The sequence below is a fragment of the Chrysemys picta genome, chromosome 2, assembly GCF_011386835.1.
Source record: "Chrysemys picta bellii isolate R12L10 chromosome 2, ASM1138683v2, whole genome shotgun sequence".
Lineage (NCBI taxonomy): Eukaryota > Metazoa > Chordata > Testudines > Emydidae > Chrysemys > Chrysemys picta.
In genome coordinates this window covers 121,123,583-121,149,016 of record NC_088792.1, presented here as the reverse complement: position 1 = coordinate 121,149,016, position 25,434 = coordinate 121,123,583, and the positions used below count along the sequence as shown (strand labels likewise).

General features: G+C 42.2%; 1 protein-coding gene across 5 annotated transcripts in view; it reads left to right on the top strand.

The window, feature by feature from the left end:
- Positions 1-25,434, top strand: part of CTNNAL1 (catenin alpha like 1) — a 144,014-nt gene that overhangs the window by 93,530 nt on the left and 25,050 nt on the right. For all 5 annotated transcript variants that reach the window (XM_065584130.1, XM_065584127.1, XM_065584128.1 and 2 more), the window contains 4 exons: positions 4,047-4,205; positions 8,220-8,312; positions 13,430-13,580; positions 25,100-25,137. In XM_065584130.1, the coding sequence (XP_065440202.1) occupies positions 4,047-4,205; positions 8,220-8,312; positions 13,430-13,580; positions 25,100-25,137 (441 nt within the window). The remainder of the gene's footprint in view (positions 1-4,046; positions 4,206-8,219; positions 8,313-13,429; positions 13,581-25,099; positions 25,138-25,434) is intronic.

The window sequence follows — 25,434 nt, the reverse complement described above, 5'->3', positions numbered from 1 at the left end:
TGGGGGAGGTTCCCCAGCTCCCTAACAATCCCCGCCCCCCCAAAAAATCCTGTTCCATGTTTCTCCCACCCATAGCCAAGGACCTTCCAGGTTCATTCCCAGGCTCCTTCCCTCTCCCTCAGCTCCTCTGTTACCCCTAACTGAGGTAGGGGTGCAAGAAATAAGTTTCTGTATTGTAGTTTAAATGAATTACTCAAAGTTTAGCAAAGAATCTTATTTGTCAAAAAAACATTTTCTGAATTTTTTGTGTGTGTCTGTATTGTTAGACATATTTGCGGACAGATATTTTAAAATAAATCACCAAAATAATTGAAACTGGCATGATTATATTGTGTTATTTTGACGAATAAAATATGCAGAATTTTGCTGCATTTTAAAATATTGTGCACAGAATTTTTAACTTTTTGGCACATAATTCCCCCCAGGAGTAGAGGTTGTTCTGCAAGTCATTAGCAGAACCCTAATTTGAACTCTGGACCGACTGACTCTCATCCCTTTCCTCATTCCTCCATACAGAGCTGTTGAGCATACACAGCTTCAGTTAGATTTCATTTGCAACAGACTGCTCAACACACCCCAGGTGTGTCAAGTTGGGCACCCAGAAAATGAGGAACACACAGTTAGTAGCCACCTGCCAACATTTTGATGTGACTTGCTCATCATAAGGAAGTCTGTGGCAGAGACAACAATAGAATAGAGTTCTCTTGTGCGACATTCACCTGTTTTAACCACAAGACACCTGTCTCATTCTGTACATACCTGCCTACTTCTAGAGCAAACAAGGCAGGGGCTTGTCCTGCACACAATTCTGACTTATTCCCTGACCGCCATCCATCCTGTGTACTGAAAATACTATGTGATCATGCAGTTAACACCATCTCATAATACATATGCGTAAAGGGGACGGATTTAATTTGCATAGGAAGTACTTGACTTTGCAACCTTAAATAACTTTCTTATAATGTCGTTTTTTAATATTTCCATTATTAGTCTTAAAACAAATTAAAAACAAATTCTGTTTTGTACAAATGTAATGTCAACAGTTTGAACCCTGAACCTCTCAACACTGACTTCTACTGCTTAAGTTTGAAGACTTACTAAATTAACTGGCAGCAGCAGAATAGTTATCCTCCGTAAACCAAACACTAGAAGAGGGTATATAATACACTTACCCAATGGGAGCATGAGAAGCCCTGCTTTATTGACAGTGTAGCCAAGGTCAAAGATATGGCAGATTATTTGAGAGGCAGTGGAGCTAACTGGGTGTCATTGGGTTTGACATATTAGAAATCCGCATTCTACATTCCCAGCTTTTGAGGCCCTCTGTGGGGAATGAAGCCTTCTTTAATGAAGAGTTTGTGAAGGTTAGAACTATTAACACCTCTTAGTAGAAGTGAGTCTAACTCATGCTGTCTTGGTTCCCAGCTGTTTGTGCTCCAGGGCTTCTTATCCTGTACCGTGAAGGGGGTTGGTCCTCTGGGGCCAGGTTCTGGGTCCTGGGTGTGGCTGAGAAGTCTAACCTGCCACACTCTCCCACATCCCCTGCCTCTCTAAATTGATCCATCAGGAGCCAGGCTATTTCTGCTTCTGAGGGTTCCAAAATCTTACAGCAGCCCCTATATTTAGGTTGCCTTACTATTTTCATTATGAAAGATTCAATTTTCAGAAGCTATAATACCTCCATTGTTTAAAGACCACTTTATAAACTCAGTAGGGAGGTTGCTTTGGGGCAAAGGACATGCCTTTTATATAAAGTTAGCTGATTAGTACAGTAGTAGTGGGGGCCTACCCTTAGAATGTTTAGAGATTATGGCACGCTGCCAAAATTATGCTGCCAGTCCCTCCTGTGATACAAGCGATATATTTGCAAGAATCATTTTATTAATCACTGCAGTGAACCCAGCTCTGGGTTAAAACATGGCAGTATTTAATAGCACAGGGCAACATTACCTAAGAGTTTACAGTGCGAAATGAAGAATACTACAGTTGATTGAAAACATAGCAGGAATTTAGGTAGGCAGAAGTACTGTAGTAAGTTTATGTGAAGGCACTAATAAAAAGGCAAAAATGAAAACCAGACTTATCCCTTCCCACCGTATCTGGGGAGGGCCAGGGGAGGAAGTCTCTGGCCTGGCTGGGCAGCACTGCCGCAGCCTGCTCTGGCGAGCCAGACCGGGCGGCGTGGCTGCAGCGTGCTCCGGCAGCGCAGCCACAGCCTGCTCTGGAGGGGCGGGGCCGAGCGGCACGGCTGCAGCCTGCTAGCCCCAGAGCTGCAGCTGCTTCAGAGGCTTTGGGGAGAGCAGCGTGGCCAGAGGTGAAGAGACTCTGGCCCCGCCTCTTCCCTTCTGGCTGTGCTGTCTCTCCTTGCTCCCTCTGTTGGGGGGAGGGGCTGTGTCCCACCTCTCCCTCTCTATACCCGTTCATAAGCCGACCCCCTTCCCTTTTTTACTAAAAAATTCAGCTTATGAACGAGTATATACGGTAGTTTGTCTTAGCGATTGGCTGAACGAGAAGTAGGACTGAGTGGACTTGTAGGCTCTGAAGTTTTACATTGTTTTGTTTTTGAGTGCATCTGTGTAACAAACAAACAAAATCTACATTTGTACGTTGCACTTTCATGACAGAGATTGCACTACAGTATTTGTATGAGTTGAATTGAAAAATAGTATTTCTTTTGTTTATCATTTTTACAGTGCAAATATTTGTAATCAAAAATAATATACACTCTGATTTCAGTTACAACACAGAATACAATATATATGAAAATGTAGAACATCCAAAATATTTAATAAATTTCAATTGCTATCCTATTGTTTAACAGTGTGATTAAAATTGTGATCAATCGCGATTAATTTTTTTGAGTTAATTGCATGAGTTAACTGCAATTAATTGATAGCCCTATAAGTAATTGTTTTGTCTTTGACCATTGATTTCTGAGGCGCTAGGGTGCTCTTGTGCCAAGCTTCTCTCTGTAATCATGAGGACTAGAAACTTTTTTTTTTTTAATTGAGATTTTTATGAACTCCGATGAGTCCAGCAACTGGAGCTTTAGGACTGTTGCAAGACTCACCGTATGAGAATGACAACAGTGTAGCTATGGCCAGGAGTGTCCCTAGTATTATGACGCCAGTGGATTCCTGTTGCCAGGCAGCTGGAGAAGGAGGATTACTAGGGGCCACAGCTGGTGCGGAGCTGCAGGTCTTCTAGGTAGATGGCCTTGACTTCCCAGGTATCTACCAGGTGGGCCCAATAACATACTGGGGAGACCTGTCCCTGCTTCTGGGATTATATGGAGGAATTTTTGTGGGATTTCCTCCCCTGAGCCCCACTCCTGTGGCTTTCCCCCCCCCCCCCCCCCCACTGTAAAAGAGGGTGATGTGGGCTATTGTTTTACTCATTTGTGTCTTGTCTTAAGTTAGATCACAACCTGGTCACATTTTCAAGTTTTTCTTTGCAACATTAAGGGTGAGATTCTGATGTCCTGTGAGTCCAGGTGCTGGAATACTAGGAACTGTCTCCAGTGTCTGTGCCTTAATCTGGCTCTGCCTATGTATATGCAGTACACAGTAGAAAAGGCCTTCCACTGTCAGTCGGTCATGTTGGGTTTGGGCAAGAAGAGGGATCACTGATCCTTGTTCACGCAGAGCTGGTGGCCTCAGTACCTTATGCAGCTGGTATAGAGGAGGGCTTATTCCAGTTGCAGTAATTGCCAGGGGGATGCAATGCAATACCTTATAACCTGGCCTGCCCCAACTGCTTTTCTGTCTTCCCCCAAAAGGCTTGAATACTGAGCTTTTTTTGAGAGTGGAGTGGATTTTAGTCTACGTATCTGAGTAGAAGTTTCAGAATAAAGCCCCTGAGGTACAAACATTCTTTGCAGACTTCCTCTGAACTTAACTTAGTACCAGTAAGCTTTTTTTTTTTTAATTCCTGCCTCTTGGTCATCTGCTGAATCCACTATCGCTAAAGTATTTTTATTGTAGATTAGCTTCACATGTTATTTATCTTTCAGTGCTTATTTTTTCTTTTCCTTACTGCTACTGAAGCTTCACCATGCAGCCACATCACTGGCAGCAGACCTGCTAAGATACCATGCAGATCACATGGTTTTGAAGGCATTAAAAATCACAGGAGTAGAAGGAAATCTAGAAGCTGTAGCAGAATATACTTGTAAGCTATCAGAGCAGAAAGAGCAGCTTGTTGAGGTGAGTTAACAATTTTATTTTCAAATATATTTAATATAAAAAGTTCCAAAATCTATCTAAATGAACTGTTCTTCAGGGTGTCTTTCGTGTTTTAACCTGTAGAATGTACCTCTGGTGCTACTGGACTCTACATTCTCCTAGAAGATAATGTCTGAGTGCAGCATGAGCTTCCTCACTGCACCAAACATTTGGGGTTCACTGTTATAGAATTGGACCCACTGCCCCACCTGCGCAGTCCCAGTTGCTGCTTGCTGTGGGCACAGGAACCTCATTACCTGATTTTGGGGGGGCCTCTGTGATTGCATATCGGGGCCAAGATTTTCATAATTAGGAGCGTAAAGTTAGGCTCTTAAATCCAGATTTAAACACTTGCCTACTTTCTCAAGAATACTAAACAACCAAAAGCTTCCGTTGATTTCAGTGGGAGATTTTAGGTGGTCATCATTCTTAAAATCAGGCAAATTCCTAAATATGAATTCAGGAGCTTAAAGTTATCCCCAGTGCTTCAGACATAGATACAGCAAAAGCAGATGTTAAAGTGGAAATAAAAATAGAGCGCACACACACACACACACACACACACACAGTAAGTACTCTATTTTTATTTCCACTTTAACATCTGCTTTTGCTGTATCTATGTCTGAAGCACTGGTGATAACTTCCAAATGTGGCATTTAGATTAATCCTGCTTCTAATAAACATACCGAAAGGTAGAGAGCTCTGTGCATGTGAGAGTGCATAAGAGTAATTGCGCTGGTAAATGGGGAACACTGTAGTTAAGATTACAAATGGACTTCAATCACAAAGCAAGTGAAACGGGTTTGTAACTTTCTCAGAAGTTCTCCTTTTGGGCTGTCATTTTCTATGTTCCTTCTCAGCCCAAAAGTGAGTTGTTGCTTTTTAATGTTTGCTCAAAAACTAATACATTTTGCTCAGAATACGGCAGAAAAGTTCTTTTCTGCTTTAAAATCAATTTGACACTGTTTTGCTCAAAGATACGTCAAAATGAGATGAACTTTGAAATTGAAGTTTTCCATGTGACTAGTAATCACTGATCAAGTTTCTTGCTGAAAGACATTTGTTTTCTGAGTGTAGAGTTATGTTATTTAGATGGCTACAGAGGACTATATACTTTGACTACTACTTGGATAAGTAACTTGCAATACTCTTGTGCAACAATTTCTCCTACAGAATTTCTTAGTTGCCAAGTTTCTGAATCTTTCATATTTATTCAACTGTGAATGTACACTATGATATCGGTGTAGAAATGAGTATTGTAGACTTTTTCCTTTCTTTTGGTTTTCTTTTAAGAACATAAGAAAAAATGCTGTCCTGGGATGCGCACTCTATGCTCCCATTGATTTCAGTGGGAATGTTGGCTCAGATAAATTAAATGCAAAAGCTCATGTAATACAGCAGTAAACTGTTGCATTTGAAATTTAAACAACCATCAGGAAATATTACTATGAGGACCATATTTCAACTTGATGATATTGCATATCCTGTTAATTTTGTTTTTAAAAAACTTAACACAAATAGTATTATTACATAGGAAAAAACGCATATTGAAAGAATGTTTGTTACATAGTCAAGCATTTGAAAGTTAGGAAATGCCAGGGTTAAGGTTACACTTACAATCTTAATTCTTTCCCCTTGTGTATTTGCACTGATAGTATAGATCATGTACTTAAAGACTATGTATTTTCCACCAATCCCCTGCCTCATTCAGGTCACCGGCCGAACAGTGTTCTGGGAATGAGACAGCTGTTCAATATTTTTATCCTTGTCATTCAGTGTATGGCATCTGCCATAATTACTGCACACTATCCAAAACCTGCAGTGAATACATAAGTATTAATTCCTTATAGTCTTTTTTAGGGTGCTCATCATTGTAGTTTTTAAGTGCCTCATAAATATTAATGAATTTATTTACGCAATTCCTCTGAAGTAAGAGAGCATTATTAACAGCATTTTACAGATGGGGAAAATTGATACGGAGATTTGTGGAGGTCACACTGAATCAGGCAGAGATAGGATTAGAACTTGTGAGCCCCCTAATTCACAACATTTTTCTCATTCCTATAGACCACTCTTCCTACTGGCAGAGATGCAGAGTGGCCACCATAGCTTCAATTTAACTTCAGTTGCAGCTTAGTGCTCTGCACTTGTGCAAATCTGGCCCCAGGAATCTCAAGTTGGGCACACAGAAAATGAGGAATGCACAGTAGGGGCCACCTGCCAACATTTTGGTTTGTGACTTGCTCCTGATCATACAGAAAGTCTTTGGCATAGACAGGGATAGAGTTGAGTTCTCACATGTGACGTTCACCGGCCTTAACTGCAAGACCGTTTTTTCTCTTCTGCAGTCCCCTGTCTTTTTTCTCTATACACCTAACAACTTCTACAGAGAACAGCCTCATTCACTGTACAATCCTAGTTCATTCTCTGAATGCTCTCCATCCTGTGGAATGAATGAGGTGGGGTCCTGTGGGGGGAAAAAATTTACTCAAGTAATTAAAGACTGTGTCGTAATGCATACCAACAAGGATGCAGAATTAAGGTTTCACAGCCAACATAAATTCTGGAATTTTTTTGACTTTCAAGTATTAGACTTCGTAACTAAATAAGGTTTTAATGTAGTGTGAGTGGGTTAAATATGGAAAAATGTAAATAAATAAATATATATATTTTTACAACTGTAACAGCCCCCTCCCATCATGCACCATCAGTAGAGTTAGCTGGAAGCAGAAGAAGGCTGTCCCAGCATGGGTAGGGGGGAATGGGCTGCTGGAGCCATGTGCTAAATTTGGGCTGTTGTTGGAGGAATCACACCCCTCCCCCCCAGCTCTCTGTCTGCTCCCCTTCTGGGGTGTGAGGGAACTCCTTCCCCATGTGATGCCCTTGGAGGAGGAGGAGGCGTCGGCATGTGCTGGCTCTGGGGGGGATTACTGTGTGGAGCCTGATGTGGCTTTCTCTTTCCCCTCCACTCTTAGGGTATGCCTAGACTGCAATAAAACACTCTTAGCTGGTCCAGGTCAGCTGACTCAGGTTCAATCTGTTGGGCTATAAAATTGCAGTGTGGATTTTCAAGCTCAGGCTGGAGCCTGGGCTCTCGGACCTTCCCCTCTTGAGGGGTCCCAGAGCCCAGGCTCCAGCCAAAATTTGAACATCTGCACCACAATTTTGTAGCCCCATGAGCCCGAGTCAGCTGATCCAGGACAGCTGGGGTGTTTTATTGTGGTGTAGACATACCCTTTGAAAGGCTGTCTGCACCTGGGGATCACAATGCAGTGTAGTGGTGTTTAGTGGTGGCACAGGCCTGACCTTACATTAAAATGTTTATATTCAGTATTACTTGACTTTCTACCAACATTTTACTGACAAGGTAAGTCGCTGAATGGAAATAGTGATTTTCAAAAGTTTCTATCACAGCTAGTATTTCCCTGGACATAGAAAAGGCACTTCCCTGGCCTGTGGGCTTTCTTCCTGTCAAAATCCATAAGCCTGCATCAAATGATAGACGTTTTTAGACCTTCTCAAAAAAAGGTTGCCAGAATTTTTAATGTGGAAAGTGCTAAGCAACCTAGATGTTGGAGTTGCTGCCAGAAACACAAATGTATGTAAGCATGATCAGGTTAAGGTTACTGTGAGGCCTGGTAACTTTCATTACCTGACTTGAAGGTCAGTCATGTAAACACACTCTAATGTAACTTCTTTTCTTAAAATTTTCCTGAGGCTTAGGAGGACAAAGGGGAAGGAGAAGCAAAGGGGAAAATAGCTCGATCCTTGTTTTCATGGTTTGATCTCACTTGAACCCCTTGCTGGAATTATGACCCAATAATTCATACATGTTTGTTACTCCAGATGCAATTTCTGAAAAATGTACGTACCTGATAGGTTTGCACCTTTTCTCAGCAATGAAAAGAAAATAAACTTTACTGCTGTGTACCCTTCTTTAATATATCTTATTTATAATATTATTTACTCTTCAAAATATATTAACTTTTTTCGTAGACATGTCGCTTGTTGAGGCATGTTTCTGGAACAGAGCCACTTGAAATTACTTGCATACATGCAGAAGACACCTTTCAGGTCACTGGCCCACAGGTATGCCTACCTTTCATTTGATCACATTTTAAGTAGAATTTTGTAAAATGGCTATACACTAAGATAAACATTCATCATATGTTCTTGGAGGCATGCCAGTTCAGTTCCCAAAGAAACATAATGAAAATATTACAAGTAGGAGGCAGTGTAAATATTTCTAGACAGGTGTCCAAGCTAGATCTTCTGGTACATCTTGATTTGTGCTCTAGACATTTTGGAAGACTGGGAAAAGCTGGCATAAAGCTCCTACAAACCCTGTGTGCTTTCCCAGCATGTGCTGTAGCTTTGGGTCTGCTTTAAGTTAATCTGGCTTATACCAGCCACTTGGGGCTGAATATTAGCCCAGGACAGATGTAGAGTAGGGGTATCCTCACCATGACCTCCTTTTCAGTGACAATGCACCCCTCTTCCCACCATGCCAGCAGCAAGGAGATTGTGTGGTCTGAGCCCCTGTGCCACTGCAGGATCACTAGGGTTATCCACCATGGGCCATTCGCTTGAGTGTTGTGGCCAAAGTATGCTAGCAGTGCATTGCAAAGTGGCCACAACCCACCCAAAGATCTGACCAGTCAGTCTCTTATTTATGTAGGGCAATTTTCACCTCTGTGCAGAGGACCAATATAAAGCTTATGAATCATTTAATTCCTGTTTTGAAAGTTTAAATAGGACTTCATTGGTACATAGGCCTTCACTGTCCCTTTGTACAGGGATGAATTTCACCCACTAAAAGCTTACACCTCCGTGCTTACCCAAGTATAAAATTATGCCACTACTACACATGTAAACACAGCCCACCAGCTATTTCAGGGGGTTAACAATATTGTGCCTAATAATAGTAATTAGTATTTACATAGTGCTTTATATTTAAAATGTATTTTACAAACACTGACTAATCATTTGAAAGTACCTATGGATAAATTTTCTTTGCAGTTGTCACACAAGTATATGCACAGGTAACTATATATTTTTTTGTAGAACAATACTGCATCAAATACTGCATCCTTACCTATGTACAGCAATACTGTACCTAATATTTCATTCACTGTTTGTTTATCTATATGTCTGCCTGCAGATACCCCTGTAAAACACAAATAGCTTCTTTTAAAGTGCTAAGTATTTATTATTAGTCATTAATTATATTAGACACACAAGGTGGGTAAAGTAATATCTCTTATTGGGCCAACTTCTGTCAGTGAGAGAGAGAAACTTTCAAGCTTATGTGTTAACTACTTATGCTAAACAGACTGTTCTTCGAGTAGATGCAGCTGTGTATTCAACTTAGGTATGTGCACATGTAGCACACCAAAGCCAGAGAATTTTGCCTAGCAGTACCCGTAGAGGGGCAGCACTCACACCTTGTGGCCATAGCCCCTCCCCTGGCTACATGATGCTGCGTTGCCCTGACCCCCCTTGCCCTGGCTGGAGTCGGCGCTCTGAGTAGTTCCTAAACTCACTATTTTTTAGTGACTTTTCTAGTTGTATATAGCTAATTAGTACTATTAGTATAGTGTTAGTTAGTTTAGTTTAATTATTTCCCTGGTGACACCCTCACCAGGGTTTAAACAGTGTCTGCTGTGTGGGGTAGTGATCCCCAACAACAATCCCCACACATGGTGTTTGCTGTGCCTAGGCGAAGCCCACATCAAGGAGCGGTGTTCGATTTGCAAATCATTCACAATACTGGGTGAGGGATCTTTTGTCAAAAGCAACACCTGCTTGAACAGGCCATTCAGCCTGCTTCAGCACTGCTGCCTAAGTTGGATCAGAGATCGTTCTCGGGTTCTGATACTGCTGCTGTTTTGTGCTCTGAAGAAAGAGAGGAGTTATTCCTCATTGAGTGTGCTCATGAGAAGGTTGCATACGATGGATCCAGGTCGCTCCAGGTTTCATGGGGACTTGTCTGCCTCCTCCAGAAGGAGCACGTACTGGCACCATGTGAATACTGGGGTAAGGGATGGAGCAGGTCTTGTCAACTGCTTCCTGGTACCACACAAGGAGGTCTTGCAGTGATGGAAGCTTCCAGAGAATGTTTATCAGGGTGTTCTCTTCGTCTGGCCCTTTTCAACCAGGTCTATTGTCACCGACCCCTCCCTGATGGGCTAGGGAGCACATCAGGTCACTGAAAGTTCAGAGTCTGGTCAGAGCAGGAGTTCTCACTGCACATCAATGTGCTGGAGCTTTGGGCCATCTGCAATGCATCACCTACTTTTCTGTACTGTATCCGGGACTCATGGTTCACATACTTACACACAATACCACTAGGATGTATCATGTGAACAGGCAAGGGGGAGCACACTCCAGGATGCTCTGCCAGTAGGCGATCAGATTGTGGTAGTTCTCCATCAAGGAGAGCATCACTCAGCAAGAATTTTTCCCTGAGCCACATGTAGTCTCTGAAAACAATCATTCTCTGGGTCATCTTCGCAGCTTGGGGAATTCCGTTGATCAGCCTGGTTGCCACAAGGGACAACAGGAAATGTCATCTGTTCTGCTCTTGATGGGGGCCTCGGTCCAAACTCCCTGTCTGACACTTTCTACCTGCGCTTGCTGTCAGTTCTTCTTTATGCTTTTCTCCCGATCATTCCACAGGTCATCCTCAAGCTGACGGTGGATCAGGCCAATCTCATTCTCATTGTCCTGGCATGGCCAAGGTAGTCTTTGTTGTACAACCTTCTTGAGCTGTTAATTCAGTCTCCCATAACCCTTCCTCTCCATCCTGAGCTACTCACCCAGGATCATGGTTGCACCGTATATGCTGTGCTCAGATCCCTGTATCTCCTGACATGGTTGGCTTCGTGGCTAAACGAGGAGAAAATGCAGTGTTCGGAGGCTGTTCAACGAGTCCTGTTCAACAGTACAAAGTCTTCTACCAGAATGGCCTGTTCAATTAAATGGAAGCAGTTTTCGGTGTGGTTGTTGGCCCATGGAATTCAACTGACATTGGTTTCTATTGAGTACATCTTGGAGTACTTCTGTATCTTCAGTTGCTGGGCCTTGCACTTAGCTCATTGAGAGTGTATCTGGCAGCAATAGCAGTGTTTCATCCCCCCATTCTGGGAAGATCAGTCTTCTCCAATGCCATAGTAGCAGGATTCTTAAAAGAGCTTCTTCATCTCCATCCTCAGATCTGGGAGCCGGTTCCTCTGTGGGACCTTAACATGGTCCAAGTGGCTTTAATAGGACCTCTATTTAAGCCCCTGGCATCTTGTCCCTTTCCATTTTTGTGTCAGAAAACTGCATTCCTGGTAGCCTGAGCTGTCCTGGGTTACAATGAATTGGGGTGACTGCCCCGCGCTTTAGTGAGGAGGTGGGCAGGGAGGGGAGGTGGGTAGGCAGGGGGTGGCGAGGAGGAGCCCCCTACCAACTTCCCTCTACCCCCAGCACCTCCTGCCCACCAGCGGCCCCGCCAATCAGTGCCTCCCCCGCCCTCCCAGGACCTACTGCCAATCAGCTGTTTCGCAGTGTCAGGAGGCGCTTGGGGGTAGGGGAGAGGAGCAAGGACACAGCGCGTTCGGGGGTGTGGGCAGAATTGGGTGGAGAAGAGGCAGGATGGGGGCGGGGAAGGGGCGGGGCAGACTGGGGGTGGGGTGGGGTGGGGGCGGGGCCTGGGCGGGGCCAGGGGGAGCACCCCCTGGCAGATAGGAACCTCTATCGTGGGCCCTGTAGCCCCCTAGAGACAGCCCTGCTGTTTGCAATAACATCCAGAAGGAGAGTCTGTGAGTTGCAGACTCTGATGGTAGAGCCTCCTTATACACAGTTCACCAAGGACAAAGTGACTTTACGACCACATCCGAAATTTTTGTCTGAAATGGTTTCTCAGTTGCATTTGAAGCAGGAGGTATATTTACCTGTGTTCTTTCCTAAGAAAGAACACATTCTTTCTCCAGAAGAAAGCATTCATCTCCAGAAGAGCAGCATCTCTCTATGTTAGATGGCAGGCGATGTCTAGCCTTCTACCTGGACAGGACTAAACCATTTCATGCTTCGCCTTGTCTCTTTGTGTCATATGCAGATCGTATGAAAGGGAAAGCAGTCTCTTCACAGACTATCTCTAGATGGATAACATCTTGTATCAAGACTGCAGATGAAATAGCTTTGGCTGTGCCTCCTCAGTAGTTGTGAGCTTGTTCAATGAGAGTGCAAGGGATCTCAATAGCATTCCTCAGTGACATCTGAGTATTGGACATTTGCAGGGCTGCTATGTGGTCATCCATCCATACATTTACGCACCATTATGCCATTATTGCATCTTCCAGAGTGGATGAAAGTTTTGGTAGGGTGGTCCTGCAATCCTTATTTAAGTAGACTTTGAGCCCTGCCTCCAGGGATGGGTGCTGCTTGTGAGTCACCTAAGTGGAATACACGGCTGCCTGTATATGAAGAAGAAGTGGCTACTAGCTGTAATTGTGGTTCTTCGAGACGTGATGCAGGCGTGTATTCCACGACTCTTCCTCCATCCCCTCTGAATTTGAATTTTAATCTCTGGGCATTCAGTGCAAAGTAACTAAGGAGGGTTGGGGTGGTGCTGCCTCATATAGCCAGAGGAGGGGCTAAGGCCATGAGGCGAAAGTGCCGCAACTCTACGGGTACTACTATGCAAAATTCTCTGGCTCCAGCATGCTGGGCGCACACACACATAAGTGGAATACAAGTCTGCATCGCATCTTGAAGAAACATAGTTAAAGGAAGTAACCATTTTTTCCACCTTGTATTTAGTTGTGTCACTTTTCCCAGACCTGAAGAAGAGCTCTGTGTAATCTCGAAAGCGTGTCTCTTTCAACAACAGAAATTGGTCCAATAAAAGATATATTACCTCACCTATGAAATACTTATATTCTTTTACTTCTCTTTCCTGTTGTCTAATATGCTAGAACTCTTTGTCCATGCTGATTTTAAAAAACTGTGTATTCACAAATACATTTAATACCAGAATGTTCCAGCCAAAGGCCTTAGAAATGTAACCGGTCTTTGCTCAACAGATGTAATATTAACCCTTTCTTAATGTTGACATTGTTTCTTGTTTCGTGTGTGGAGGCATTTGCAAATTAGCCTGTAACATTACATGAGAAGATGGGTTTTTTAACATTTGTTGCTCTATTATTGCATTTTTTTTCCAGATAATTTCTGCTGCAGAAACACTGACGTTACATCCATCTAGTAAGATTGCAAAAGAAAATCTTGATGTGTTCTGTGAGGCTTGGGAGTCCCAGCTGAGTGACATGTCCATGTTGTTAAGAGAAATCAATGATGTGTTTGAGGGAAGACGAGGTAAGAGTGCTGTTCATCATAACAAGTGCAGCATTCCAAGTATTTTACCTGTTCTGTTAAGCTGCAGTCTAGCAAATATGCTGTTTTTTGCAGATGGATACAAAATAAACACTCCTTTTTTTAATGACAACTTGGTAGCTAGGTAATATTACATCAATTCAGTATATTAGTTTTATAGAAACAATGGATTGGAGTATAATTATCAGATCTGCTACATAAAATACAGAACACTTGATTTTAAAAACCTAAGGTTAAGACCTAGATCCTGTAAAAACATATACATGTGCTTAACTTCATGCACCACGTATAGTCCCACAGAAATCAAATGGAACTGCTCACAGTACATAAAGTTAAACACATGTTGTAAACCTTTGCAGGAATGGAGCCTAAAGGCTGAAGGAGTTGTATGGTTTTCATATCCATCTATTGTCATGACCTAATATGTCACTGAGTGATACCAATCAAAATTCTCACAAATTGTAAACAGAAAGTAAATTGAATTGTATGACAAGTGTAGTTTCATCATAGGGATTTCTATGATTAGTATTAGCATTTCAGTTTTATTTTTGAAGTGTAGTCTTTGAGTTTTCAAAATTTTTCCCTTCTGCTAGGCTTTTCATTGTCCAGTATTCCTGGAAAATAAATATTTATTTTAATTCTATACTATCAGATTGAATTTTATTCACTTCATAATGTAGTGAATGTAGCTATTTGATTTTTGAACTGCTGTCCTTTCTCCTGGATGGAATCTCTGACGACTCCACACAATCTTGGGATGTTTTCTCTGGTTGGTAAGTTAACTGGTATTTGTACAACATGTAGAATACAACTATGGAACTTTGAAGAACAAATCTGTGTTTACTCTCATTTTAGTGTCACCTATATATGGTATTCTTTTTTGAAAATTTAAGAAAATATCCTGGTGTTTCTTTTTATGTACTTTAAATTTTCTTCAAAAAGTTTGTCTTCAGTGCAGCTTGGCATATCACCTTTGTGCAGTTAAATGTTTGTCATTCTTCGGGTTAATATAGAGGTTCAATGTAACATGCCATATATTTAGGCTTGGCAGAATTATGTTTATTTTTTAAAATAATTTTACTGGATAATGTTGCTGTTTATTTTTAAGCACTTTTTAAAAAAAAATGCTATAGATTTAAATGTTCACAGTTGCAGGAAATTATTGTGGGGAGGGGGTCAGACAATAATTATTTAATGATAGGAGACGTTGAGATTCAAAAAGTTAAAGCTTCAGAAGTGTTAAAACACAAATTGTCACATCACATGCCAGAATATACAAAGTAAATATCCATAAGTCAAACTCTAGCAAGTTCTCTAGCACCATTTTCTTGTATTTTTCTAACTTCGCCTAGCTGTAAATTTCAGTCATCATCCATGGAAATACGTTGTGTATGTGTGTGTGTATGGTGAAATCTACATTTACTGATAAAAATGTAATCCTTCCAAGCCTAAATATGTTGAATCTGTTGTGTGTTTTAAGAAAAATTACTCAGGAAAATGCAATGATTTGGTTAAAAATTAGGCAAACAGGGATTTAACACAAATTTTTCCTATCTAAGCTATCACTGTATGTTCTGAATCAGGGTAGACAGATTGTCATTACATACAGTACTTCACTAACTGACGACCTTTGAAAGAATCCTATTGTTAAAGTGTCAAACTAGTAAACCTTCATTTTTGTATTTTGATGAACTTCTGCTACAAGGAATTCACCTGAAAATTGTTGTCTTTCTTGGTGCAAAGTCATATATTATCTGTGATGTTTTATAAAGTATGAATTAAAATATACTAAAACTATGAACAGGGCTAAATAAGCAGCATGTGATATAGCATAGTTAGGAATATGAAAACAATGGGAAACGTATGTGTTCATGTTCTACCTGTTCCTCATCTTATTCCGGAACTATTGGATATGAGATCCTGATTATGGGCCTGATCTTGCAAGAAGATGATAGCCCTCAGAGGGCACTCATTACCTCACAGGATCAGTCGCTAAACTGGGATTATTAACTTTCTCTGAGTTAAGGGAATTTATATTTTTGGAATTTCAGCAAGAACTATGTAGGTAGGTTAATTCCAATTGGCAAATGCAGGTCAATTGTGCTCTTGAAAAATCAAGTAGAAAAATTATCTTTGTTATAATGTGACATCATGAAGAAGACGTTCAGATTTATGGTTGGGGTTATAACTGAAGACATCTTTGCATGTCTTGAACAAGTTCCAGTGCTTTTCAGACCATGTATCAAGGAAATCAAAATAGTTTGGGATTAGTTATGTCTGAATAACCCAACTTCCTTTCTTTAGTAGCAAAATGATGCTGAGTTTTAAATTACATTGTATCAAATGCTAACTATCTTTACTACAAGTTATGTAAAAATAGGAGGTTTTAAGACTGACTATGCAATTTGAAATCTATTGAATTCTTATGTATTTAGGAAATAGTTTCATGTTACCTCATTGGGATGGAGGAAAAAACTTTTTGGGTGTTTGTTTTGTTATATTTTAAATGTTAGAGCAGAACAGTGCTGTTTTGCAGCAAAGTATTTACTCATCACCCACAAAAATTGAATATTGGTTTTGAAGTAGGTTAGAGGACATTCCTAGCATATCCTGTTAGCGACAGTTACTTTTCCTATAGTCTTCCATAGGCAGTGACTACAAGCCATATGGGTTCTGTACAGCTGTACGGTTAATATGCACCGTGGCATTTGGGGTTGCTGCCCTGGACATTCTGAAGAGGAGACTGTGCTGTCTCCCTTAGCGTACCTGTGCATAAGGTAGCCATTATATGAATGCCAGACTTGGAAGTTGGGGGGAGAAGGTGGATAGCCAGCAAGGATAGAAACCTCATACCATGCATCAGCAGGGCTGCAGTAGATATTGGCTATTCCTGTTCTACAGGTGCAGCAAGGGATGTATTTCTACATGTTTATAGCACCCAAAAAGAGAGAGAGGGGAAAAAAAAAAAGCCGCGATCACTATCTGCGGTACTTCGGCGGCAGCTCTACCGCCGCCGCTTCAGTCTTTGGCGGCTGGTCCTTCACTCCAAGAGGGAGTGAGGGACTCGCCGCCGAAGAGCCGGATGTGCCACCCCTCTCCGTTGGCCACCCCAAGCACCTGCTTGCTGGGCTGGTGCCTGGAGCCGGCCCTGAGCATATGATCTTGTTTCCCATTGTAAATTATACTACTTATTCTAAAACTGAGATTGGTAAAGTCATCTTTATTTTACTTAGTACAAATGTGAGAAATACTTTGCTCTTATGAGGAATATGATTGAGTCTGTATAATAGAAGATAAAAATGTAGGAAGATATAGTGCCTTTTCTCCTTAATTCTGAAATTCAGAGTTTTTAAAATACTGTAATTTTGTATTGTCCCTCTAAAACATTTGGATTTGATATGGAAAGTATGATAGAACTAGTATTTAAAAGCCTGAGAGAAAGAAACCTTTGCTGTTGACAAACACTGAAGGGCAACCGAATGTTCTTAGCACATCTAATAAAGTAAGCATTTTCTATGTTGTTGATTCAAAATGTGTTTGTCTCATCTGTTGTTTGGATAAGCAGGTATGCAATTGATTTTACATCAGTGTTTATTAAAAGTATTAGCAAGCTATGCACTTTGCAAACTAAGATTTGATAATTGACATAGATTAAATAGAAAGCCTTCAATAAAAGGGGCCAAATACACCCTGGAGGTAGGAAGATGCAACTCCATTTATTTCAGTGGAGTTATTCCAGTTTACACCTAGGTTAAATTTGGCTAATTGTTTTTATGATAAACAGTCTTTTGCAGGGCTGCATATACCTCATGAGAGAATTACTGCATCATTGGTCTGCAGGACTGTCCCTACCAAACAGTTGTTTTATGAGTAAGGGAGAGTTGAGCTCAATCTGCCCTAGAACAGAGTGCCTGATCCAGCCATTGCAGTCAGTAGATGTCTTTCTCATTGAGGGAAAGGGAGCAAGTGCGCAAAGCATTTTCCCCTTCTTCAATCTCCCTCTGCTCTGTGGTGTGCAAAGAAGAATCCTTTGACAGTTCCCCATGCCTTGAGAAGTGTAAAAGAATATCTTTCTCTTTAGTGGTCCCCGCTCTGTCCTCCTTTCTCCATGTGATTTGAGAGAGTTGATTAGATGTTCGGATTTGTGGGGGAGGAGAGTGGTGAAGGCAAGCAAAGGTAGTAGTTTTGGAAGGAACAGAGACTGAAGGAGCAGGGAGAAAACTGAGGGATAGTATTGAGATAGCATGTGGTGGGAAAGGAGGATGACACAAGGACAAGGTGAAAAGAAAGAGACTGGAAGAAACTGAGGGGAAAATAATGATAGAACTATTAGAAGGTGGAACAGTAACAAGGAAGATGGAAGAAGAAAGGAAAGGTGAAATGATAAAAATTGAAAAAGACAGAGGAAAAAAAAATCAGTAGAGAGAGAGAATGGAATAAAGGAAGGTAAAGAGAAAGAAGAACCGAGGTATGGTGTATATTCATTTTGATAATTTTATTGACAGCTGGATCCCAAAATGATTGAATAAATGTAAATATAAAATATTTTGTGTATACACAACTCATATTATAGATATAAAATCCACGAATAAATTCATGTGAGTGATCTCCTTGTCAAAGATGACTTATCTTGGGCTTGAATAATTTTGCCTTTGGAAGACATGATCTTGCATCTAGTGGCTTAAAAAAAAGTTTCTGAGAATAATCTCACCTGCACCTACCTTGGCAACAAAATGCACACAGAATTCTCACTCATAAGTTTTTATCTTCCACCACAAGACAGGCTGGAAACTCCTAGCTCGTAGCATTTTGCCCCTCTTAGGCACTGGTAGTTGAGTGCCTCACTTTTGTGCCTTTTTCAACTATCAATGCCCTTCTAGAGTCTTCATGCCGTTTTTTTGAGTACAGTCAGCAAAGACGCTCCTCACTTAAGCTGTATGTTGGTTTTGTTTCTTCTCTTCTGGTGTTTGCCGCTGTTTTCCTTATTTTTGTTTACACTCTTCTCCCACTCAGTTCCTTTGTTGATGGTTGTGTGTATGTAAGTGCGCATGCATGCAAAAGCTTCCATTTTAGGGTCTCAGTATACTTGTGGCTATGCTGAGACAGTCTCAATGTGCCCATGTTCCATTTTCCTCTGACATCAAGGGTTTTCAGCTTGTCACTTTGAGATTTCGTGCATAGCACCAAGGAGATCTCAGTATTTTACACTTTTGAACTGGGATTCTTGGTGCTACTATGATAGCTTCTTTGATGGTTTTCTTTCTTGGTGCTTTGTACCTGCTTTCCCCATAGTACTGTGGCCCTTTTAATCAGACAGCTTGGCATACCTGAGATGTCATCCAGAACATTTGCTAATTTATAACACTCTTCAGTGCAGAGATTGGTTCACTTGGACAGATGTTGGGGCAATGAAACACCTGAATGATTTTCTGTGTTCTTTTGATCTGTTTAGGAAGACAGTTAGTGCCCTGATGCCTGCTTCACCTCTAGTGTGGGTAACTTGGCTTCTCCTTGATGGAAGTATGGTCCTGGAAAGAAAGCTGGCCGACTTGTAGTGCGATTACCGTGTTAATCAGCCACCACTTTTGGAAGGAATTTTGGTTGTAGGTGAAGGACCACTTTGTCATATAGTGAAGATTGTAAAAGAAGGGTCAGCCATAAGACCCTGGAGCTTGCTCACCTTTTTCACATTTGTTAAGGCAGTAAGCTGTGGATCCAAAAAGGAGTTTCATTACCCCAGTGAGCACTAAGTTTAAGTCCAAGGTGGGTATTTGTCTTTCACCAGAGCGATTCTATTCACTTATAGTCCATTAATAAAGTATTTCTCTACAAGATGACCAAGCATGCTCTTGTTTTCTACTTCTGGATTGTGAGCTCAGATGGCTGTAAGGTGCATCTTTTATAGAAGATACGAACAGTCTCATGGATGAGAGGTATAATAAGTACTCCGAGATTGAGATATGGGGCTGTGGTTGGAGAGAGATTTTTGTCCACAGTTACTCACATAAATAGAAATCTTTTTAACAGACGGAACTAGATAGTGTTCTGTGATTTAGCAAGATGTCTTAAATTTGACCTGAGCAATTAAGTTTTGAAGCAGTTAGAGACCAACAAAGACTGTTTATCTTGAAGATTTTGCCTGAGCTGGTCCATGAGGATGTGTTTCCATGCCAGATGAACTATGGGATGTATCTGATGGTTTAGGCACCACTTCTACACAATGTAATGTCCTTTTGCAGAGCTACCTGGACTTGAGGGACGATCTGACTGCCTGCAGCTTTCAGATTGTATATTTTATCCTCCTGGGTATTCCAGTATCTGTGGTTCCTGAAGTCAGTTTTTCAGTGAGCAGCCCAGACTTGAGCATCTGAGACAATCGATCATTGTTAGTGGAGGTTGCGTTCTTCAGGATGTTGCTCCATTGATTCTCCCAGTGGAAAGAGTTGACACCTTTTGGAGTATCAGCAGCAGAAGAGATATGTTATCTACATTGGGGATGTATTATTGCACTAACCTATGTTTCAGGGCCTCATTCTTAATCAAGCATAAGGAGTTGCATAAGTGCTTTAAGTCTTGAGGCCTATCAGTCTATGGAAAAACACCACTGGTTGACATGTTACCTGTCAGTGTTTCTAGCCTTACATATTTTGAAGTACCTCTGTCCTCTGGTAGGAGTGCCTGGCTTGTATCAAATCCAAAATTATCCGAGTGAAGATGATTCTCTGAGTTAGGGTAATGCAGGATTTTTTCCCTCAGTTAATCTCTTGGCCCAACTTTTTAAATAAATAGCAAGTTGTCCTCATGGAATGTTAGAACTACTTGGGATTGGCCAGTCATCTAGCTGTGGGTATACATATAAGCCTTGCCTTCTGAGGTGGCCTTGTCATGGCATCAATGTCCTTTTTGTTACTTTGTACCCCATAGCTAGAGCTATGTCTTAATAACCACACATGATGTAAGCATTCTGTTTTATTAACCATGTGTCACAAGGAAAACTTAACTTACAAAATCAGCTTTGTCTCTTGCGCTTCTCTTAAGTTCTTCTTTGAGTGCTTGCTCATGTCCATTACGTTGTAGGTGTGTGTGCTCCCCACATGCCCCAGTGCTGGAAGTTTTTCCCTTGTTGGTATCTGTAGGGGTTTGGCTCTGGTGCCGGCTGGAGTGGCACGCGTATGCACCAGTATAAGGGGTGCTGCCGGTTCCCCCTCCCTCACTTCCTTCTTATTGCCAGTGACGGTGCTGGAACATCTCCTTGCCCCGGCAAGCTTTCCTATTTCAGTTGTGCTTAGTAGCAAATTTGTTGTATATAGTTGTTAAAGTTGTATAGTTAATAGTTCCCTTAGTGTTAAGTTAGAATTAGTTAGTCCCATGCGGGACTTAGCCTAGAGACAGGGCATGCCATGGTCCCCGTGCTTCAAGCCTTGTGACTGTTGCAAAAAAACTTGTGCCAGTCAGCGATCCCCCATAAAAGCTGCCTGAAGTGTTTAGGGGAAACCCACATGAGCGACAAGTGTCACATTGCAAGAGCTTCAGGCTGCAGAACAAAAAGGAGCAGGCCATTGGTCTCCGAGCACTCCTTATGGAGTCAGCCCTTGCACCAGCCTCGGAGCCAACAAGATCAGACTCTGATCCAAGCATTGTGGCCTCGGTGCAGAGCACACTGCCAGCACCGACCTCCAACCAGTGCTGATCCCCATCCCCGGTACAGGCTAAAAAGTAAAGAAAGGCTAGGAGAGGGCATTCTCCTACATCCTGGAAAAGGAAGGAGAGAGTGGGAGGAGAGCAAAGACCTGCGTGGGGCAGCTCTTCCCCTCCAGACGTTAGCCAGGCTCCAGCTCCCATTGAGCTGTCAAACCCACTTTCAGACCCCACCACCACCACGGAAACTGGCAGAGGCACTCACCACCTGGCAGTGCCATCCATGCTGGAGGCCTTTCAGGCCACTAAGAACATACTGTCTCTTTCAGTGCTGCCCACATCGGTTAGTAAAGGTACCCCGTTCGAGAGGTGAACATGCCCTGGAACCCTTCCAGTGGTCTCCATCAGCGCGGCACCACTCTCCACTGCAGGGGATGTCCCATCAGCGCTCTCCTGAACAGTGCCACCAGCCCCCAGATGCAGGTCAGTTTACCTGATAGAGTTCCCAGCGTTGGTCCCTGGACTTTAGGCAGCATTCCTCGGGGTCCCGGTATCAATCGCTGGCGGTCTGGCGCAGATCTGCAGAGGCATGTCACCAGTCCCCAGAGCCCCAGGTCGGGAGCGCCCGAGTCGGTCTCTCAGTCCTCGGCACCACTCCAGAGGGTTGAGGTGCAAGTCCCTGGAGCCTTGTCATCGGTCTCTGGATTGCCAGTACAGATCACTGTGAGCACATTGACAGTCTCCGAGACGTCTATCCTCTTGCTCCCGCTCCCTGTGGAACGGCACCATTCTCAAAGCGTGATGCGTCGATCACCAGGGTACTGTCGCCAATCTGCCGAACGCCAACACCGGTCACTGGAGTCATGGCACCAAGAGCCTTCATGGCACCAAGAGCCTTCATGTCTATGCAGATCCCCAACGGAGGTCTGCGGAGAGAGCTGATAGGAATGGGATAGACAGGAGGCCTCAGTACTGTTCTGGGCCCCCAGACAAGTCTCTCCCTCCTCAGGCTATGACAGCGAGGAGAAAGACTTGCCTGCAGGCCAAGGTCACCCACTGGAGATGTCAGCATTCCCTTCTGGACCACCAGTAGCCGCATAACCCCAGGGCCAGTGGCCGGCCTCTTGGTTTCTCCATCCATCGCAAGGGCATCGGTTGGTTTTAGGGGCATTTGAAAGACGATCGGCGACAGTCTCCCACCCGCCCCCTGACGTGGACGCAGAGTTGGAGCAAGCTCCCCAGGGACAGCCAGCCTTGGCTGATGCTCCCCTGACAGAAGCGGTGGAGTTGGCCGCCCCACCTGTACCTGCCTCCTCATCATCTTCGCCCGATGAGGTGATAGCAGAACCTTCCCCAGGGTGATACAAGAGCCCACCATGAGCTTTTGAAGAGTGTGACATCGAACCTGGGGAAGAGGAGCATGCTTGTTGCTCTGAGAAAGAGATTTAGGAGGAAAACCCTCAGATGTTTGTGGACCCTTCATAACTGATGGAAATGGAAGGGGAATAAAGCAATGATAGTGTGAACATACTTATCCTGTGTTCCAGCTGGCCTTTAGATCCACTGGTCAGATTCTTACTTGTTGAATCTGTCTTGCTTCCCGTTTCAGATGCCACTGCCAATTTTAGATGCCTTGTCTTAAACCCTGGAGATGTGCTGGGAGCCAAAGAGGCTCTCATTGGTCCTGCACAGAACCTGTGGCGCTGAGAGCCTCTGAACTTGAGCTTTGCTGCCAAGGCAATAAGACTACCTGGAGGCATTTTCTGCCTCTTTCCTTGCCCTCCAGATGTAGCTCTTACCTATGAAATAGCATGAGGAGGACCACGCCTTTTCCAGAGAGTTGCATCTGAGACTCAAAAAACTGCTGGGCAAGAGGTATAACCTGTAGAGCCTGATCTCTCTTACTAGCAGGTGCACAAAAAAGCATCTTAAGGGCCTAAAATACTAGCTAAGTGTTTTCTCACTAAAACTTCCTAAAATTACTAAAACTATAAAAAAACAAATACTAACTATTTACAAATGCAAAAAGATTTTTTTTTAGCTAGGTCTGGTGAAAGACCAGGCATGCTTTCCAGATCTGTACTCTACTGCAGTTGGAAGGAATTGAGACGGTTGTGTTGCCATTTCCCCATTTTTATACTTTGCTACCCTTATGGCTTCAAACATTCAAAAGACATGTGGGCTTCCCCAACTGGCACTGTTTCTAGAAGGTTCCACCAGTCTGCTGAACCATGGACACATCTCCTAATAGATGAAATGTACAGTGACTTCTTGGAGTGATTGGGGTTTAGGAACCCTTCCACAAGGTCTTCTAGTGTTTCCCACCTTCTAACCTTCACAAAATTATTTTTAACCAGAACTATGGCAAGTTTTGACACTTCTCCTGTTGTTGTCTTTGTTCTTTTCATCTCAGTCTCCATGTTTTTGGGCCATCTCTTAGTACTTGCACCTCAAGTGAGCAGAGCTCTTTACTTTCTTGAAATGGATTCAAATTTTTATCTTCCCCTGAAGACACAGACCTTTGCAGGACACCTAAGGCCATGTGTCGTGCAGAGGATCAGTACTTGAGGTGTCCTGTGAATATTCCTCTTCTCCCATTGTACCTTCTGTGAGCCAGGATGACATGGAAGTATATTATTGTAGCCACATACCCATAGAACTGAAGGAGTCTGTGCTGTCAGGGAGTAGCTTATTCGTCAATGTTTCTAGTTAAACAAGAGATACATCACAACTCTTCTATCTTAGGATCAGAGTAAAAATTCAAGTTTAGTGGAATTTTGAAAAATATAGGTCCGCAGTAGCTGAAGATGCTATGCAAGGTTGTCAGCACATGGCACAGTCCCCCTTTTGTGACATGTTTATCTGTGGGAGAGCTCTTTAGCTCACTTTGATGTAGTTTAAATATATTTTAATTTTTTTTCTCTCCCTCTGACTCTTTCGTTCAGTTGTACTCAGAATGACCAAGGCACCTGACTTCTCAGGAAATGAAAGAAATAGTTCCAATAAAAAAATTCTAAAATTCTCTTAAACACGCGTCTAAAATAGTTTTTTCTACAAAATATGTGGCATATACAGATATACATTAGTGCAGTGTATCATAAAGGTTTTATTGGCACTTATTTGGGCCAACCTTCCATAACTCACAGAGGGCTTCACTGCTGCTGAGTGATGCAGCCATTCCAGACTTATGCCAGTAAAACATATCACAATACCATATGTTCTGCATATGCCACATTTTAAGTGTGCCTGTGCACCCATATTTATTACTTATTTTTATATTAAGATTTCAGTTTCTTGATTGTCTTTTTATTATTTCCAGGAGTGGGTAACCTGTGATGATGATACCTTTTAAAGAAAGGAATTAGTTACTCATAATTCTTCTTTGTAGATATCATTTCGCAGGATTCCCACTCATGCACCCACCTCAGTTTGGGGTTCTGTTTTTGAAGCGAGGTGTTGTTTTTATTAATTTTTTCCATTCTTTTGCCTGCCTTCTCCTTGGCTGAGGTGGAGATGCTGTTGGTTGTGGGTTTTTTTTTTTTCCCCCCCAAGTAGTTCTGATTCCTGTATATTTCAGATTTGACTGGAAGGGTCTAGAGGCACTAGAAGTCAGAATGGCATGAAAGGGAAGGGGCTTATGCTCAGCTATCAGTGACTGAGGGTTAAAAATCTTAAGAATAGGGGAATTCCTGGCTTGTCTGTCTCTGGAAGCACAAGATAAAGAGTGGAAATTCTGAGTGAACTTCAGAGAGGATTACAGATAAGTACGTTTCTTTTATAATTTAAAGTGAAGGGAGGGTGAAACTAGAAGTATTATGGTATTCATTAAAATCTGCATACAAATATTCTTATGTTGTTCGTAGGAGAGAAGCGTGCCTACCTATCACTTCCCAGGCCAGGGGTAAGTTTTGTGGATTGTTACTTTTTTGTTGTTGTGCATCTGTTGATAACTATATGACCCCTACAACTTGCATATTGCTCGTGTATTAACTGCTTTGTAAAGATACAGACAATAAAACCTTGTTAATGCACACTTTGATTGTATGGCCCTTTGTGAGTTACTGGATTTTGTGAATTAGTTAGTAAAAGAGTAAACATTTTAAAAAGCCAGGGTAATTCATCATAAAATATGCTTTTGTTATTTACTTTACAATTCTATCTTCATTTTAATTAATTATAGTTTGAAATGTACAGAATG